Source organism: Colius striatus, chromosome 1 (assembly GCF_028858725.1).
Source record: "Colius striatus isolate bColStr4 chromosome 1, bColStr4.1.hap1, whole genome shotgun sequence".
In the NCBI taxonomy this organism is placed as follows: domain Eukaryota; kingdom Metazoa; phylum Chordata; class Aves; order Coliiformes; family Coliidae; genus Colius; species Colius striatus.
The window spans coordinates 82,145,941-82,165,869 of NC_084759.1; the positions used below are offsets into that span (position 1 = coordinate 82,145,941).

The 19,929-nt window shown below is 35.6% G+C and overlaps 1 protein-coding gene across 1 annotated transcript in view; it reads left to right on the forward strand.

The window, feature by feature from the left end:
* The window catches only part of POLA1 (DNA polymerase alpha 1, catalytic subunit), a 205,458-nt gene that overhangs the window by 72,513 nt on the left and 113,016 nt on the right, over window positions 1-19,929 (forward strand). The window contains exons 28-34 of the mRNA XM_061988595.1: window positions 1,378-1,470; window positions 4,671-4,876; window positions 6,108-6,240; window positions 7,797-7,928; window positions 9,934-10,108; window positions 17,482-17,663; window positions 19,443-19,574. Of these exons, the coding sequence (XP_061844579.1) occupies window positions 1,378-1,470; window positions 4,671-4,876; window positions 6,108-6,240; window positions 7,797-7,928; window positions 9,934-10,108; window positions 17,482-17,663; window positions 19,443-19,574 (1,053 nt within the window). The remainder of the gene's footprint in view (window positions 1-1,377; window positions 1,471-4,670; window positions 4,877-6,107; window positions 6,241-7,796; window positions 7,929-9,933; window positions 10,109-17,481; window positions 17,664-19,442; window positions 19,575-19,929) is intronic.

Below are 19,929 nucleotides of genomic sequence, written 5' to 3' on the forward strand. Positions count from 1 at the left end.
GGATTATAGCTTTTTTATTTCCCTACCACAGATATGATCTGGCCCCTGCTTGAAGCCTATGTGTGACTGTTTCAAGCAAATTAGCAGCAGTGTTAATTAGAGTTTACTCATAGACCTGCTACACCATGTGTTCTAGTGTTTTATTATGGTTTATTTTTTGGCATCCTTTAAACTCTGTCACAGGGTGGTTTTTTGACTATATGGAGTTTAACATGGACACAGCGATGTTGTAGTTTTTACAGCTGCATTGATTTTCCACCACTGAATATGTCAGGTTTTCAGTTTTCAAGATAATATTCTGTAATTGGATGCATTTGCCCTTTTTCTTGATAACATTTATTGGTGTTGATGATTTTTCTTTTCACCTTTTTCCTTGCTATGCCTTTCATATGCACCTCTAGGCTTTTTTGTGTGCCTCAATTTGTCTAGAGTTTGCTCCGTTATTCCAGACTATTACGGCACTCTGTCTGGTGTTTGAACACAATCTTTTCCAAGTAGAGCATATGAAATGTTACAGGAGTCAGAATGAGAGATGATATGAAGGGCAGGGTGTCAATTAAAGAGAAGGAATCAAGTAAGTGTGTTGATCTCCATGTGTAATTGTTCAGTAGTTCAGCCTGGGACTATAGAACTTGTGGGTCACAGAAGCTAGATCCTTATCCAAAAAAAAGTGCCTCATTCTCTGAAAAGTCTGCTGCTCAATGGGAAGATTAACACAGGTTATTAGATTACAGCAAAAGAAAAAAGATGAAAGTGGGAAGATAGACATTTTCAGATTATGTATATGGCTTCATATTTCTAAGATCATCAACCTAATCTGGACGTTACTGTGCTATTCTGAGTTACTGCATCCACTAGCTAATACTTTCTCTAGACTTGTTTGAAATAGGCTATCTAAGTATTCTTTTTCCCTTTTTGTTTTTAATTTGAATTACTTTTTGGCAATAGTATTGCGATGCCTACAAATGGGATAGGATACCTGCCTGTGGTATTATCTCTCAAACACATTGACTGAATGCCTTATATGAATAGTAGTCTTTGAGTCTAAGCAGTCCAAAGTCTGATTAGAGTTCTGCTCAAGATTACGCTCATTCACTGACTTATTTTTCTAGCATTCATTTACTAACATTTTAACTAATTATATTATGAACACAACTGAACAGTATTTCTTCTTTTTTTAACATATCAGTAGTTTAAGTTTCATTTTTCTCTTCGTGAAATGTACAGATTTCTCAGTAAAAACATTGTTTATATTTTTGTGCTTTTTAGTATTTAAGAGATAATACACAGATATTTTTGAATCTTGAAAGTGAGCTGGGATTTTAAAAAGATGGAGAAGTTCTGTTTTGTTTTTTAAAAGTGGTTTGTTTTATTTAGATGAACCTTGAAGTGATTTATGGAGACACTGATTCCATTATGATAAACACTAATAGCACCAATCTGGATGAGGTCTTCAAGCTGGGGAACAAGGTATGGAGTTTTTTTCTTTCCTACGTGTCTGTATTGTACTGAGTGGAGCCGATGGTATTAGAGAGGACTTCATGGGCATAAGCAGAGAGTAGGCCTCGAGGAAGGCAATTAACAATGTGGAAGTTTTGTGGCTCTGAAGTTGTGGAAGAGAAGTGAGAAATGTTTCAGAACATTTTAAAGGAAAGATGTAAGAGAATTTGGTTTTGAAAGATGGAAGAAGTTGTGATTAAAATGACAGCTATGGAAGCTCTAAAATAACAAAGAAAATGTAGAGGACTTTTTCAGTACAGTTATTTTAAAAAGTAATGTAATTTTAAGGCAAGAATGATACTGGGTCTTTTTGTAGAATACGTCTACCTTCAGGCTAAGTTGGTACTTTGAGGAGTAGATGCATCTCAGGAGCATGGAAAAAGGAACAGTGTCTTGATGTCATAAACAAGTAGCAAGAGGTCTGACAGCATGGAAGAAAGCATTCTGTCTTGTTTGCCATGTACAACACTACATAAAATTTCAAATGTATATCAGTAGTGTATAAGAAAGATTCATTTTACTCTAGCTCTGTGTGTGTGGTTTCATTCTGGTTTGTTTTTTTGTTCCTGTACTCCCATTTGTTGGCTAGATGTTTCAGAGGAACAGTTGAGTAATAATTTTTATAAGGTATGACAGGATCATGAACATAAGTTAAATACTTTTGACTTTGATTCAGGTTTACAGAGAGAATAGGTAGGGGTTTTAACTTGTCACCTGCTTAATGATTCTTTTTTAAGAGTCAAATCATAGGTTTTTTTCTTCCATGCAGTTCTTTATCCTGTATCAGTTGTGGGTTCTTTTTCAATAACAACATCCCCTACCCTCAACAAAAAAAACCCAAAACTACCCACAAAACAAAACAAAAAAAACCAGACAAGTTTTGATTAAAATTTTCATATTGTGTACTTCATTTTAAAAGTCAATAAACTTATTTCTGTAAATAAGCACATACTAGCATCACAACTGTAAAAGTTATTATAAGTTCTCAGTGTAGCATAAAAAAGTGGTTCTTGTTTTTCTTGTTTCATACATTTCTTGCTTGTTTGTTTATTCCTCAAGAAAGTTACAGTGATTTTTCTTTTTTTTTAAACATGTCTATCATTTAAGTTTTCTCATTTTGCATAATTTGTATTAAAAACCATCAGGGTAGAGAATTGTATCTGTTGATGAGGAACACTTTAAGAAATGTCATTGTTCTATTGCATAATAATTTCTTTCCCAAATTCTAATGTTCAGAAGTGAGGGATACAATACCTACATAGCATTCTTGCTTTAATGTAGAATGTGTGGAAGGCACACAGGTTTAATACAAACAGTTCTTGTGAGAGCAGTTAGCATATGCTCCCCTGTTCTGATGTAAAGTGTGAATTTTTAGGTGGTCTTCAGTGAGTGAAGCACTCCTCCAAGGAATAACTCTGCTTTTCAATTGGAGAAAAATCTGTCGTCTTCTGAATTTTCCCGTCTAATGCCTTATCTCACAGGTTTCTGGTTGTGTTTGCTTCTGCCTTTAACCCATGTTGTTGACATCCATGCCCTTTTTAGTCATTAGTCAAATAGCAGTATTTCATGTGTTTCTTATTTTCTGTATATCTTGTGAGTTAGACTTGCTGATATATTCCATACTGCATTGTTCTGCAGTTTCAAGCACTTGATTAGTATAATGTAAAAAACAAAAGAGAAAATACATTAAAGAAATAGGGAAAAAATGGTCAGAGGAATTGTTTGACTGTTTTGCTTTAGTGACCAAATACAAACCTCATGGTAAAATGGTTTTGCCTCATGACATCCTTCATAGCTTGTAAATAGACAGAGGTTATAAAACTCTAGGGATAGCCCTGGATTATTAAAAGTTATTGTAATTCTACAGTAGGAAAAATGGAAATCTAAGTGGCAAAAATTAAGTGCATATGTATACCTGTACTGTACATGAAAATTTGTAAGGAAAGTTTTGGTTAAAACTGGTAATGTCAGCCCAGAGCTAGACAGAAAACTAATGAGATGTTATGCTGAAAGTACTGTTACTGTCTTAATGAGAATATGCATTTGATAGCAAATGAACTTGAATTTATATAAAACTTCAGTGAGACAGGAGAAAATGATAGTTGATGGTCTCTGACAAGGGAACTGGAAGTAATGGAGGAGTAAGAGTGGGTAGGGAAGAGTGAAAATCGAGAGTGGAAAGAAAGTTGTAGAGGCAAGAAAATGAAGAGTAGAACATATGAAGACAAAACAGGATATCTGAGGAGTGATATGTTGTTGAAAAAAACATACAAATGTATGAAGAAAGAGAAATGCAAGTGGGAAACTGTTATCCAAGCCAATAGATGGGTGAATGTGTACTGGAATTGAAATTTGTTGAAGGTATGTGCTGTTTTTAGCTGTTACTCTTCTATCCTCTTAGAACGGAAGTAAGAAACATGGAGCCACTTAGTATTTGGTACTATATTAAGGCAACATATCAAGTGCAATTTCAAGCTTTTGTATGTGGAAAAGACATAGCTTAAGACTTAGCCTATCTGTAGAAAAATGGCACCTTTTCCTCTTGAAGAAGTGTAGAGAAAGTAGGCATCGGTAAAGGTATAAGTAAACACTTGCCCATTTGTATGTGTTTTTGCTGAACACAGACACACAGAAATCTGATATGCAATCATAATTCTCCCTCGTTTCCATGATTAGGTGCGTGGTGGTGTATGTGTGTTTTTCAAAGAAGCACCTTTGCAATGCACATTTTTTGTAAATCAGTTTCCATATTCTAAGTGACTCTTACCTTTCCTATTAAGTGGATCCCTACTCTGAAATACCTTGTTTTCTTAACATATGTGAGAGGGTGAATGGACTAGCTGCCCTAGTAAAATGGATTGGAGTCAGTTATCTTCAAGGTCATGTTTAGTACTATGCTTCTCTGCCCTGCTTAATTTTGTTAGGGAGTTAGATATACCAAGCTGTACATACTGAAGAAGTCACTGGGTGAACCTTTTCATAATAGTAGTTCACAGTTACTATTGTGCACTTAATTTCACAACTAATGATATCTGATAAGTGTTCAAAATGTGTATGTAAGCATACAGTATATCGTGTTACTTATTGAAAACTTCACTTGTAGATGGAAGTTAAAATTATCCATATTTATTAAGGTGTTGCATTTGGTTTTCGTGCTCATGCATTTGCAGATCAAAAGTGAAGTGAACAAACTCTATAAATTGTTGGAAATCGATATTGATGGAGTCTTTAAGTCCTTGCTATTATTAAAGAAGAAGAAATATGCTGCTTTAACTGTGGAGCCAACTGGAGATGGGAAATATGTAACTAAACAAGAACTGAAAGGATTGGATATAGTCCGAAGAGATTGGTGTGATCTTGCAAAAGAGACTGGAAAGTGAGTGTCTCTGTAGCATTTTCCTCTGTACTCAATTTTAAACAGTAAATGCTTCATAAATGTTTGATGTAAACTGTTTCCTGAATGATGCAAATTGGTAACTAACATCACTGTTAAAGCACCTTAACTCAGTTTTGTAGGAGATGGTAAATGTTACATGTTGGCCTTGTTAACAGATTATACTTGTGCCAGGTCCAAATGTCTCTAATTGCACTGTTTCTGCATATTCTGTGGAAGCTGTGCATTTGAGTAGTTGCAATTTTGTATATGCAGTTTAATGAACCACAGCTGATATCTTGTGAAAATGGTAGGGTTTTTTTTTTTTCCCCCAAAAAAGATGGTTAAAGAACTTGGTGGTCAGCTCTTTCAGTGTCCTCTAATAAAGCTGGAAGTGCACTGATGGCATCATGAGGAGATGATCCCTTCCTCCAGGACTGTTTCTCTTCCATTTTTCAAATGAAATTCTTCTGATACTTCATTATGATGGATGCTGGATTGAAGATTTGTTAATTATCCAGGGCATTTCCAATAGAAATAATACATTTAACACTGCAGAATGAAAATTGAAGTGAGTGGAGGGGTGGTCATCTGGGAACTGACTCACCTTACGTTGCGTACTGCCTCTTGAAAACTGAACTTAAATAAATTATGGTCCAAATGCATCCAAAAATGATTTTTTTTTTCTACATCTGTAAAAATACACCACAGTTGCTTACTGTTCTTAAGACTTGCATTTTCTAAGAAAAGATGCATCATAATAGAAGCAAATTTTTCCAAGTTAGGAATGTATTAGTAATTAAAGCTATACAAATGTTTGAGAGTGTTCTTTAGTGACTAACTCTTCTGCAGCTGGCAGATCTTCTAACCACGTTTTACAGAAATAGGCAAGACTTTGCTTACTTCATATGTTCTCTACTCCCCCATCTGAAGATACCTGCTATGGAAAAATAAATAGCAAATTAAAGGGGAGCAGAAAATAGAAACCAGTTGTACTCAACAGTTCCAAATCACTGTTTAACATTAGAATTATTTACAATAATTTGCTTTTAGTAAAATAAGTAAATAAATAAAACACAGCATGAAATATCCTGGCGAATTTCTGTAAATTTTGCATCAGACTTCATCCTCAGGCTCTTTAATTTTTAGAGGTAACTGGGGGAAGCACAGTTTGTATTAATGGTTTTGTTTTGCGTGTCTTAAGCTTTTCTTCATTTCTGGACTGTTTTTGCAGCTATGTAATTGGTCAGATTCTTTCTGATCAGCCCCGAGACATAATTGTGGAAAACATTCAAAGGCGACTTATAGAAACTGGAGAAAATGTGATAAATGGCCAGATTCCAGTAAATCAGTTTGAAATAAACAAGGTAAATGATATCTTAGTTCTTTTCTGTCTCAGAAAAGCTTTATTGTTCCTGAATTTATTGACCATTGATAAAAATCTTTCTAATCCTTACAATGCTGTGAAATATCAGGAGTGATATTAGATACTGAATAGGATGGAACATACTGCAAAGAATCCTACAATATGAGAAAAAATACCTTGTGGACCTGGAGGCCAGTGTTGCTTCCTCAGAATAACAGCTTTGTGCCTTGTCCCATCTTTCTGTCTTCCCTGCTGATTCTGTGCTTTGAGAATGACATTGATAGCCCATTCCTTCATTCCTTTATGAGAACTTTTCTCCTAAATTGCTGTTTTATATTTCAGATTTAAAACACAGAAACTGAAGAATGCAATGGAAAATAATCAAATGTTCTCTTTTCTAGAAAACCTATATAAAAGCATACTGTTTATTTCTCTTCAAAGCTCTAAAGAAGAAACCTATTACTAATTTTGTGATCTCATTCAAGACTCTCGTGCACCAAGAAGTAAAATACTCTGCTTTACCTACAGGACTTTTAGCAAACAGCACTATAATTTTGGTTTTATGAATCGTCAACGAAATCTGTATTTTTCACCTCAAAGGCCTTCCGTGCCTGCTAGGGAAGTGTTTTGCTAATGAACTGGATATTGTATGCATCTCTCATACTTCTAACAGATTTCTCAAATTTGCTGCATCCAAAATCTCGTTCTTTTGCCAGCCATACGTCTATCTGCTCTGTAAGACTGTGTTAATCAATCAGTGAAGAAATGTGTTCAGGTTGTCATATGAGTGGTAGAGAAATCAGTGATTTTTATGGTAGACTTGAAAAAAAAAAGACTGTTCTGATGCAAATATTCTAAGAGTACTTACTATGCCAGTAAAAGATATACGTGGAATAATTTTCACTTTAAATGCTGAATGTTCTTCTGTTTTGCTACTTGGGGAAAAAAAAGTACTGTTTTTCACTGTGAAATAAAATGTGTAAGTTGTTTCTAATAGTTGGGATAATGGTAAATATTTAAATGTGGCATTTTGTTTTATGTAAAGGGAAAACTCTTTGTTCTCAGTAGTATGAGATAGATTGATTGAAATATTTAAATCCAGTTGTATCCTCTTGCTAAAAAGCTTGTTAAATATGCTTAACTACTTGATATTCAGGTTTGCTTCATGACCTGAGCTGGTGCAGGGATAAGAGGGTAATCTCTGGCTTTATTTTGTATTTTGCGTAATGTTTTCATCTTTAATTTTAAATATGTTTTATCTGTAACTGCTTTAAACCAGTTTGCTTTTATTGTAATGCTTTTTTTCAGACAGTAATTGTAAAAGCATCCTCTCATTTTATTAATTAAAACATTTTTAAAGTATGAAGAACTGGTATCTAGACCTTAGTGTCTGGAATATAATTTTATTACTTTTTTTTTCGTCTTTTGTCTTTGTTGCAAATGTACTAGTGAATAGTAGGTGGATGAAGATAGCTACTATGTTATCTCATCTTTTAAAAAAGTTCTGAGTTGTCCATCACTGAAGTTATATTTCTGTTTCCTCCTTTGATCTCTTAGGCATTGACAAAAGATCCACAAGATTATCCTGACAAAAAAACCTTGCCACATGTGCATGTTGCCATGTGGATAAACTCTCACGGAGGCCGAAAGGTGAAGGCAGGAGACACAGTGTCATATATCATTTGTCAGGTAAAAATGTCTTTATTTATAGCTAAATACTACGTATTGTTTTGAGAGATAGCAAAGAAACCAACTCAACTCGTAGAAAACATGCTTTGGCATTTCTTTGCAGTGAGATTATGTTATAGTTTAATCAGATTTCTGTAGTAAATTTAAGTTTTATAGAGCCAGAGAGAACTAGAGTGATCATATCAGCCTATCAGACTATTTCTGTACAGTGGTCAAGGAAATTTCCCTGAATTAATTTCACTTTGGAGCTAGAACTTATTTTAAGGAAAATATCCAATGTTTGCTTTAAGGAGAAGAAAATTCTGGTGGTGATGAACCTGTCATTCTTGGAAAGCTAATCAGTAATGGCAATTAAATAGTATGTGTCATTGTTATTTCCAGTCTCAGCCTGTGTCTGTTAAATTCACAGTCATTGAGTCTGGCAGTATCTCTGTTGGACAGACTGGAGAATTTGAGAAACTTCCTGGTTTCAGGTGTTTATCTTACAAATGCTTATTTTAATCTTAAAAATATATGTTCCACTTTGGATTTGCTATTTAAAAAAGAAAAGTGTAGGGCCAAACTGACAGATTTGGCAGTGTGATTTCTCCAGTGGTACACTATTTCAGTTACTTCATAGTTAAAAAACTGGAAGATATTGGGTTTTATTTAATCGAAAATCTTTAGCCTTTCATGACAAAGCTGCCAAGACTTATGAGAGCTGGGCTATGGATACGGCTGAGCAATGGCACAATGCAAGAGAAGAATGTACTTGTTGAAAGAAGGGAGCTGAAGGAATTGCATTGTAATTATTTTTGCAAAGCAGCTGGATGAGCTGAATAGTTCTAAATTAATTTTGTTCTGAATACTAAGTTGTCTGAAAGGAGTAGGAGGGACCAATGGGTTGCAGTCTGTCTTTATTAGTGATGGGTTTTCAGTCCGTAGTTGTTGACCCTATTGAAGCCAGTAGCTTGCCTTTACTGAAAAATGAAGGTATCATATGTTAATACATTAGTTTTATTTTGCTAGAAAAGAGGCTGTACTTAGCAAAAAATAATCTGTGCTACTCCCTCCCTCCCCCTGCCCCCCCATCTCCATTAAGTTTGACTCTCTTATTTCTTGCTAAAATACTACTTTAAATTCTGCTGTAAGATTTTTGACACAAGTTAAAAATAAAATTTCCTAATGTAGTTGTGGACTGAGAATACGATTCTACAGACTGAAAGAATTAACGCTTTCCAGAAGAGTACCATCTTAGACTTGATACTCAGTTCCTCCATGAATACTGTTTTCAATTTAATTACTGCCTTCCCAAATCTGATTATTTTCTCCTTATCTTTCTCTTTCAAGCTGGAATGTAATGTATACTCTAACCTCTGAGTGGTGTTTCTCTCTTGGCTAGAGATGTCACCCTGTGTTTCTTTTCAGTATTTACCAGTCTTTCAGAATTTACTCTTTCAAATCGATAATATCGTTTCTGTCATTAATTCACATGCCAATGAACGATGATCCATTTTCTGACCATTCATTCTATTTATTTCTTTATAGAACGGAAGAATGTAAATTTCCTAGCAAAACAGATACCGCTTTGATATCCACAACTTAGAATTTGCTTGTTGTGCAAAATGATAATGCTAGTTTAGTACAAAGTGAATCCAAAATGCATGCCCTCTGTGTATTTTTAACTAGACTGATGGTTACAATGTGTTTTCATTGTGCATTTCAGAATTGACAGATGGGACTGTTTACTCTGTCTACTCTTACTGATTTGCACTTGTAGGCTCCAATAATACAAGCTGGATTTACATTCTTGAACTTGTTAGTTGATGCCAGCATCAGCAATGCAATTTTTTTTTACTACTGCTGGATTTGTATTGGATGCATAATAAATCAACCAAAAGAAAAGTGATTGTGTAACAATTTTGTGTTAAAATAATGCAGAGTATTTGAAGCGTGATCCCTTGTATAGACTGAATGTGGATTTTACTTTTCTCACACTTCGTTTCCTATTTGTCTCCTGTCTTAGGATGGATCAGATCTCAGTGCCAGCCAGCGAGCATATGCTCCAGAACAGTTGCAAAAGCAAGACAATCTTATTGTTGATACTCAGTACTACCTTTCACAGCAAATACATCCAGTAGTTGCTAGAATATGTGAACCCATAGAGGGAATTGATTCTGTTCTTATTGCAACGTGGTTAGGTAAGTATTATAAATTCAGTTTATTTAAAGAATTACAAGAGCTAAAGTGAGAAGTTTTATTCTATGTTTCTTAACAGAAATGCTTACTGAAATCAGTCTTTTTACAGTGAACAATAGCTTGTGTTACACAGTCTATAGAAAGCACCTTGGATTGTAAGTGTAGTTCTATGACTTGCAGAATACCATTTTTCAGAAGGTGCTCATTAACATGAGCTGAGTCTTACAATCCCTGTTCAGAGTTGCAAAAATTTACCGTTCATAAATTACAGTACTATTGTATGTCTTTGAGATTTTCCAAGTTGCTAAAGTAGTTCTGGAACATGCCTCCAGAACTAGCATTTTTCCAGAAAGAAATCCTAGCATCTCAAGCATCTTCCCCTGGAGAAAGTGGACCTAGTTATAACAAAAGGGTATACATTCTTAGTTGAGTGGAAGCCGAAGAGTTTTATTTGCTGGAACTGACCTAGTGGATAAGAGAAACATAAAACCCTAGTCAGTCTTGCCTTCTCCATATGAAGAAATGAAACGGGCATTAAAAAAATGCTATTAAAAATGTGACGAATGCTCTTGACCCACAGAATCTATTAGATTTTATTCATATGAGCAACAGGGAATTGCTCTTATTAGGGTTGTTTTCCCTCTTTTAAGAGGATGTCAAAGGAATTGGAGATTTTTCTGCCCAACTCTGCCCGTTTTCTCCATTCCGTGGGCTTCTTACCTAGAAAGAAGTACAGGTGTTGAAAATCTTATCAGGTCTCTTTCCATGAAAATACAGCACTGTGCCTGTAATCCTTTTAGTGTTGTTTCTTCCCTAAAAGTGATTCACCAACTGATGTGATTGTGCTCCTTGATAAATAGAAACTTTGTAATTTGTATCCCACATCTAGTTCATTATTTTTTAAAACTGTTTTTCAAAGACACAGAAAAAGTTGTTAAATCTTCCTGGCTACTGAGTTCCTGGCAAGACTGTCCTTTCCCATGACAGAACTTTCTAGACAGTTTTAGACCATGTTAGTTTAATAATCTCCTGTTTGATCCTATGCCCGTACGGGAATTTCAGACCTGCAGAAATGGTTTTGTTCAGAACTTTGGAATGGTCAAAGGAGGAGTTAGTCCTCAGCATTTTGTGTTTAGACAATGGCCAAGATAGAGGATGTGGTCACTTAAAACCAACTGGCAATGTCGTGTCTTAGGGACAGTTCACTGGAACACTGGTTCTCTGTAGCTTCCTTACACGTGAGCTTCTGCTCATGGTGAGCTTGCAGTTTGCATTTAAAACGTGTACGATTAAGTTACTGTTGTGTTGCTTCTCAAGAAGGGTGGTAGTTATGAAGGATCTTCGTTTTCTGAGACAGTCTGCATAACATGCAGCTTTATCTCCATTTCCAAGTTGTCCATTAAAATTAAAAATAATTTAAAAAAAGAAGACGGGAATTTTGCTTTTTCTGAGAGGTGTGAGGGTGTTTCTTGGAGGCATTCAATGTTACAGTTTGTCCTCAACAGCTCTGGTGCTTTGAGAAGGTGTCAGACAGCCCTTCTTCACACATGCAGGCTGACCATATAAATCATTATGTTTATGTGGCAGGGCCTTGATATACAACATATCTTTGATGCCAGAATGGAATATGTGGTATGCCTGACTGAAAAGGTCAAGCACTCTTGGTTAGGTTGAAGCAGTTTAAAATAGGTGGTAAACTTGTACTTCATGTAGGTAAAAGACAGGAAAGATTTGTGAAGCTAATTTATATTCTTTGGCCAAGATTGTTAAGTCTTGCAGAGTTAAGCTCAAATTCAGAAGTTGTTCCTTATTCACAACAGGTCAGGTTTTCAGAAAAGACTGACTCCTTTCAGGCATCTAAATTCAGTGCCCAGATCTTAAGAACTGTGTGCCACTTGATAGCATCTAGTGTTTGCAAATGCCTGTGCTACTTTTTGGGCTATAGTATGTTCCAGATGAAAATTTCTTTTATGGTCTATAATAGCAACATGCAGCTGAGAGTTTATTAATAGTTCACAATTGTCTGTCTGAAAACCTGCATGTATCTTAGATTTGAAATATGTGTTCAGTTTTGCCTTTCTGGGCTGTAAAAGTGTTACCTCCTTCTCCAGCTTTGTTTCCTTGGGAATACCAAAATTCAGCTTGGGGGTAAAGTCAAATATTTTTCAAATTTTTTGCTCTACTTAGGTCTTCGTATTCAGCACTTATTTGGAGTTGAACATAAATCATTGCTAACTGAAGTTATCTTACAGCTTTTTTTTTTAACAGTACTGGAGACATAGTCAAGTGATTTTTGTTTCAAAGAAATTGGAAGTAGTTTACAGGATACAAAAATGTAAGAAGATACTGGAGGCCAGCTTGCTAAAACAAGCAAACATGAAAACTGTTTACTTTTCTGTGTTGCAAAGTCAGGCTTTTTTGGTTAGTATTTTCATCATGTTACACATCCAAATAACTGCATTTTTTCCTATCTTGTGCAAAAGAGTATATTTTTTCTGTTCTGAAAAAGAAAACTGGTATTCTGGAGGATACTTAAGTGTCATCTCGGTGGACCAAAACTTGTTTGCATTTTCATTGTTTGTGTGTTCCTCCACCTGATCTGATTTGTTGTGTTACACTGGGTATGTTTCTGTATAGGGAGTAGAAATAGATTTCTGCAACTATAGAGTTGTAGGAAAAAACCCTCCATTTCATGTTTAACAGAGTGTCTTTATAAAGTGAGTGTTTTATTGACATGTCACCATGTTAGTCCAAGTACATAAAATTGAACTCTGCTTAGGGAAGCTCAGCTCATATCAAAACGATGAAAAGTTCTTTGTTCTGTCTGTGCTCAAAGTAAGTTATTTTAAGATATTTTAGATACCGGAGAACAAAAGCAACCACACCTAAAAAGTCCAGAGAACTTAAATATCATCTTTATTCACTGTGGAATAAAGCTGAAAATGGCCTTTGTTTTCAGACATTGTAGTGGATCTACCTAGCCTTTGAGAGATAAAAGTTCATTGTTCATAAAAACGAGAACCTCATGGGCATACTCCTGCATTCACTATTTTTCTTGAAGTTCTAGAGGACAAGTGGTGTGATGAAGATCGTCAGGGTTTCTGAAATTAAGTGTGCAATCAGATCAGTAACATAATTCAATAAATTTGATCCATCTTAAATGCTTGGAGACCTTGCTTAACTTCATCCTGAAGATACCTGTAGCTTTTAAGTAAAAACAAATGTATTGGCAGAACAATTCTCTTAATGTATTGAAAGTAAGAAGGTTTTTTGTTGATACATCAATACTGCTCCTTGTCTCAAGGAAAAATCACATCTTATTTCTGTGTTGTCAAAAATATCAAAACATTATGGAGGCAGAGTCATTTAGCCATGGGATTTTTTTTGTAGCTGTTACTGCATAACATAATTTTCTCTCAATTAAGAAAGTTGCTGAGTGCTGTCCTAGACTGTGTCATGGTCTTCAGAAAAAGATGCGTGCTGCTGCCTTACGTGATGTCCACATCGGTACTGTGCAGATGGCTTGTCATTTGGGCATTTCTTAGGAAGGCTATTTAATTTTAGAGTTATTACTGGGTCTGGATGAGGTTTTTCATTAAGAGTACTTCCTAGTACCTGTTGTTCCTCCTTCTATCATGTTAGCGGCTCCTTTAAGGAAACTCCCCACCTTAAATATATTGGCAGGGGTTTTTTCCCTCTTTAGGAAGACTCATTTCATAGATGCCTTTTAATGTAGTATTTAGCAGGTGTTCAGACTGACTGTCCTGACAGAGACCAGAACAGTTGTGTTCTCCTCATGGCACACAGGAGTTGCATCAGATTTTGTTTTTTTAGTCCATCTTCTCCTATTAGGGAGTGAAATGAGAGGAGAATGATGGAAATTCAGGTTAAAGTAATGATGGAACTTCATGACAATACTTATAGTTTATTACTTAAATCCCAAAGTGTGCATGAATTTTCCTGTTTGTGGTCTAGCTGGTGGGGCGTTTCTCGGGGTGCTGTAGAGTGGCTGAAGTGCGTGGCATGTTCTGACTGCTGCAACAGGCCGTTTTGCGGACCTCGGCCAGGAGGCGTGCGAGCCTCACAGCGCAGCAGGATCTCTGGAAAAATCGAGAATCGTATGTTTCCCAAGGGCAGAAGCCTTGGCTTGGCCGTTGGATTCGGCGGGCAGGCAGAGCCACCGGCTCCGGCCCCGGCCTTGGCCCCGCCGCGCCGCTCCGCCCTGACTGACTGACTGAAATGCGCGGGCGCAGCCTCGCGGTGGCAGCACCGGCTGCCGTTTCCATGCCTCACACAAAATGTCTAACGGGCAAAGGTGCAGGCATGGAAACTTTCCGACGTTTCAACCTGCGGTTGAGATACGGAATCCAGGGAAAAGCCCTCGGGGCTTTGTTCAGCGATCGGCGGGGAAACGGGCCAGCGTGCTGCCAAGTGTCTGACCGGCGGCTGAGGCTCGGGGACGTGCTTCCCTCGCTGCGTTCCTGCTCTCTGGGGATCCTGAGGCGCGGGGAGAGGCGTCAGCCTGGAATGGCGTGTGAAAGCGATCTGCAGCAATGTTCATTTTAAAGTACTGCGATTAGTAAAAAATGTTTGACCCTTTTAGAGTTTCTCGAGTGACCTGTCTTACTTGCTTGGTAGTAAATGTTTTATTAATTCTATTAAATAATTCAGGAAGGAGTCCTTTTTGTTTTTGTCATACTACGTTCATCAGTGTATTTTTAGTGTTACTTTTTTTTTTTGGTCAAGTATACCACTTTGTCATTTTGGTGAGGCTGGAAAACTTTAACCTGTGGTGAAGGTAATTTAGTGAGAGCCCTGAAAATTTTCATATCAGAGTAAGTCTAAGTCCTTTTGATTTTTCTTGATCTCATGAGAAAAAAAGAGTTCAAAGAAGTTCACTGATTGGTCTCATCCTAGTCATGTAAAAATTACCAAAACTAGGATATTTTTTTCCCCACACAGATCAGATAGTCCCTGGTTTGGTCTTTTTCCTACCAAGTAATATGACCAGAGTGACCTGGTCTGAGAGGATACCAGTTACTGTGCTGAAATGGATTAATTGAACCAAATAACTATTCCTCAAAGAAGATAATAGATAATTTAGGTCCCAGTTCCCCAGATAATTAAATTAGGCATGTTTTTTAAAAGCCTGATTTCTAGTCCCTTTGATTTCACTGGAGGTGTTTGCACACCAGAAGTTAGATGTACAGTTCACAGTATTTTTCCTGTTGTTTTCTCCAGCCAAAACAACTAAGAAAGTTCAGACATATATGTGTCTTTAAATTCTTCCAATGAACAACTTTTTTTTCTCCCTGTTAAATTATCACCAAATGGCCAGATGCTGATTTGCTGTCACTGATTTTGTTGGAATATTGGAAAACTACAGTTGTCCAAAGACCAGAATTTACCTCGTTTAATTTAGTGAACTCTACTTTGCGCTATATTTGTGGTCTCGTAAATAACCAAAGATAGATTTCTAGCTGAGCTATAATGGCACCTGTATTGGAAAGTTGCAACAATGTTTTTTCATCCCACTTTTGAACTCAGAATAAAATGGAGTTTTTGGGTTTATTCACCATAACTATATTTTACCCAGCTTATTGCATACTTAGTTGATTTTTTGCAAAATCTTAGTAATAAACTCAAGTTCCTTTTCTAAACCTTTTGTCTACTTCCCATGTGTTGCAGAACATACTTTGTTTTCTAAAACAGCAAATATGTTACTATTTTAAAAAATAAAAAGGAAAAGAAAAAAAGAAAAAACTTAAAGAAAATACCACAGTCTTGGGGGCGGTACCATATGTATTAGAGTGTAAATAAGCTATTAGCAATTGTTTTACATTTGTTTGCTCTTCCTTTTAATGAATAGAGTAGAACTGTATTAAAAACTTAAGAACCTCTTGGAGTTGAATTGTTACCCTTTATACATACACATTTTTTATAAAGTTAAAATTGAGAAGATGAATTAAATTTTAGTGAAACTTCCATTCTATTTAGAATGAAAGAAACCTACTTAACAGTGGAATTATTCCTTGTTCTTGAATTTGTTTTATGATTGCAAAGTAGAAATTCAAATTAGTGATAGCGAAGTCACACATCTCAAACATTTTATTTGAAGTCAGTCTATATCTGCCTGTAGAACACAACTGGTTTATATGTGCAATAATATTTGTCAAGTTTAAGTGAATTGTTTCCAAGCATTGTCTAAGTGTCCTGGTACTGTATAGTAAGGTTAAGAAAAATGGTAAAATCTGGCTTCACTTTCTATTTGTAATCTTTTTTTATTCTTTCTATAATAATTACTATATTTGTTACTGAAATTAACATGAGATGTGTTAATACAAGGTTGTTGTTACTTGGTTTAGTTAGTCTTTCTTTACAGTATTTTTTAAAGTGCTTCTCTTTCATCTTCTTGAAGTAAGCCATAGTTTTCTGGATGTTTTCTTCTACATACCCATTCAGTTAATTTTTTTTTTTTCTAGCATGTACTATTTGCTGTAGTTAACAAATAAAACCTGTAAATACAATATTCGGAGTGTTAAAAGGTTGCACATGACAAAGGATGAAAAAAAATGTGGATTTTTATTAAGTTTACTTTGGTAGTCTTATTCCTAGGACAGTGAACTTCGTGCTTGCTTGCTTATTTACTTATTTGTGGTTGAATCGGTATTTTTAGAATCTCTTTTGTGTATTTATTTGTTGAAAATCTTGAGTTCTGGCAATCAAAAATACAGCATTTTGTCTCCAGTGCTGCCGTTTTAAATGCTGCTGCTGAATTTTAACCAGTGCATTAGATTGAAACCTACATGCTGTTAACCACTGAGCCAAAATGAAATCGACCACTGCATTGAAATCAGAGTTGGCAGTTGTATACGGACTTGAAGGAGTTGGTAATAGCAGTGCACCCTTGTTTCTTTAATGGGGTTTTTATTCTCTGTTTTCAGTTTTAATGGTGCCATTTTGATTTAAAGACTGTTTCTTAATAATGATGCACATTTTTATTGAAATATTTTCAATGTAACTTAAGAAGAAAATAACAATAAAGCCATCCGTTAGGAGTGGTTTCCTCAGAAACAAAATGTTCTGCTGCATACTCCCATGATAATGCAGCGTGCTTGTTTTATTTATAAAGCAATCTTGTGTAAGAAGATAAGTAAGAAGATTTCTTCATGTTTTGTGAACCTTTATTTGTGGTTAAAAGTTGTAAAATGTATTTATGCCTGATAGAGGAAGTTTTCCTAAGGAGAGATTTTTAAGCTTCTGAATTTACATTTTGTAACTTTCTTTCGAATCTGCTTCACCAAGCGTATGAAAAATGAGCCTACTTGCATGGTTGACCTCTTAGTCTTTTGAAATTTTTGTTTCTTATTAATAGGACTGGATCCCACCCAATTCAGAGTCCATCACCATTACCATAAAGATGAGGAGAATGATGCCTTGGTTGGTGGCCCAGCTCAGCTCACTGATGAGGAGAAATATAGGGATTGTGAAAGATTCAAGTTCTGCTGCCTGAAATGTGGAACAGAAAATATTTATGACAATGTCTTTGATGGTTCGGTTAGTTGGTTTTTTTTCTGTTTCATTTCTGCTCATCGGTGAGGAGGGAGAAAAATGCTTCTACAGAGAACGGCATTTCAGATACGATTCATGTGATGTGGGAGAAGATACCATATTGAGTCCTGCTATTTATAGCTTTGGAACAGAAATTTGCTAAAAGGATACTGTTGAAATATTTTTCCCATTTTTGCATTTCAACTGTGTTGTCTAGCAGATCATGTGAGATTATCTGGCTTCATTAATCTGTTTGCCCACAATCATGAATGATTGTTGCAGTAACTTTTTAAGGAAACCTTATCTTAACACCTTAATAACTTCCAGTTCTCTATTTAATGAAGCTTTCCTATAGCAATGGTAATTTCTTATTCTAAATCATATTAATTGGAACAAAGTGGTTTTGAAACTTGGGAGTTTATCTTGCTACATACCACCTCCCTTTTTGACAGTAAAGTTTTTCTGCAGTATCTTTCATCTGTCTTTGTGTACTGGATGTAAGAGTCATAGGGGTACATTCTTGTGGAGAAGTTCTGCCAAAAAATGTATCTCTGACCTTGGATGACAACTTGAAACAGGGCCAAGTATTTAACTCTACAGCGATGTTATGTATGTATTAGTCATTGGCAAATTAGCAAGCTTCAGAGTAGTGAAAACCTTGAAAATGAGAGCAAATAAATCTTTTATCTAAATTAAAAGTAATTATTTTAAGTTAATTTGGACAAACAGCAGATGTTTTGCATTTTTTTGAATCAAAATAAAGCAGTCTTTGGAAGCAAGTAAGAGGAAAAGACACACAGATTGAATGATATTTTGTGTATCCTTGACTTTTGTTCATTACAGCTGTAAGATAGTTAATTGCATGTAGGCTTGACAACTTGCAGATGGGCTAACTGAAGAGAAGTGGATGTCAAACTCCTTAAAAAAAAAAAAACCCAAAACAAAACCCAAACAAAAAAAAAACCGCAAAAAACCACCAAGCAACCCAAGAAACTCGTAAATGAAACAAAAATACCTTGTTCTCTATTCCACCTGAAATGATTTTGTGTTGTGAGTGGGATTTTAGCCAAGGTATCTCACGAAAGCTAAGTCTTACCTTTGAAAGAGAGTTTTCTGAAAGTTGTATAACTCTCCAGCCTACTAGGTTGTTCTTATTTTAATGAGAATTCTACCAACTTTATTTCAACTGTCCATGCATCACTCTGAAATTTTAATATCTGGTGTTCAGAAGGTTTCAAAGTGGGAGGAATGAGATGGTATAAAACTGTTAGAGCTGTTCTTTGTACTTGGAGAAAATATACGTTGATTGTGTCGTTCTTGTTTAATGACATTTGTCTCTACAGCCCTTTCGGTAATTTCATAATTGGTGTCTATAAGGTTGATGCCAGTGTTCTGATTGAGGGGCTTGGACAGAACTTTGATGTCCCTGATAAAACAACTAACCAATGTTCTTTGAGTGGAGACAGGGGAGCATAATTTGTCTGTAGATTAATTTTGGGGTTTTTTTTACTCACCGTCACTTTTTGAGTTACTAACTTTGCAGCAGCTGAAGAAGCATGTTCTCCAAAAGGCCTTTCATTAAGAGAATGGGGAAACTGGAGATCAGAGAAGTATTTATATGAGTGTGGCCAACTATGATGTGAGAAAAGAAGGCCTAGGCATTAGGGGCCCTTTGAGACTATTATTGTTTTTAAAAAATAAGTATTGTGTCTAAACTCCTGTGATAACATCTGCTACCATTATCTGTTGTAGTGATTTATGCTGGCTTTACACTTCTGTTTTCAGGGACAATTTATTGAACCCAGCTTGCAAAGGTGCAGTAAGACTGAATGTGAAGAGTCTCCTTTAAACTATGTGGTTCAAATGAGCAACAAGTTATTGTTGGATATTAGACGCTACATCAGAAAATACTATAATGTAAGTATTCAGTGGAAGTATTGTCATGTGAAATGGGATGCAGAGTTTTTAATGACTATCGTGTTACTTTTTTTTTTAAACTCCCAAGATGAGAGCATGCAATGTCAAAACCCACTTTTATTAAAAGAAAACAATCAATTAATGATTTCAAATACCAATTTAGAATGCTTGTTTTCACAGTCTTAAGACAGTCAGATGTATCTAAATTTTTGTATCTATGTGTCAGCATTATTACAGATGTAGTAGTTCTTGTTTTCCAGAATTTTAGACAAAAAAGTGCGGTTGATTATCTTAATGCTTTTGAGAAAAATCTATAAAACCTATCAAATACGCAGATATCAATTTCTTATGTAAC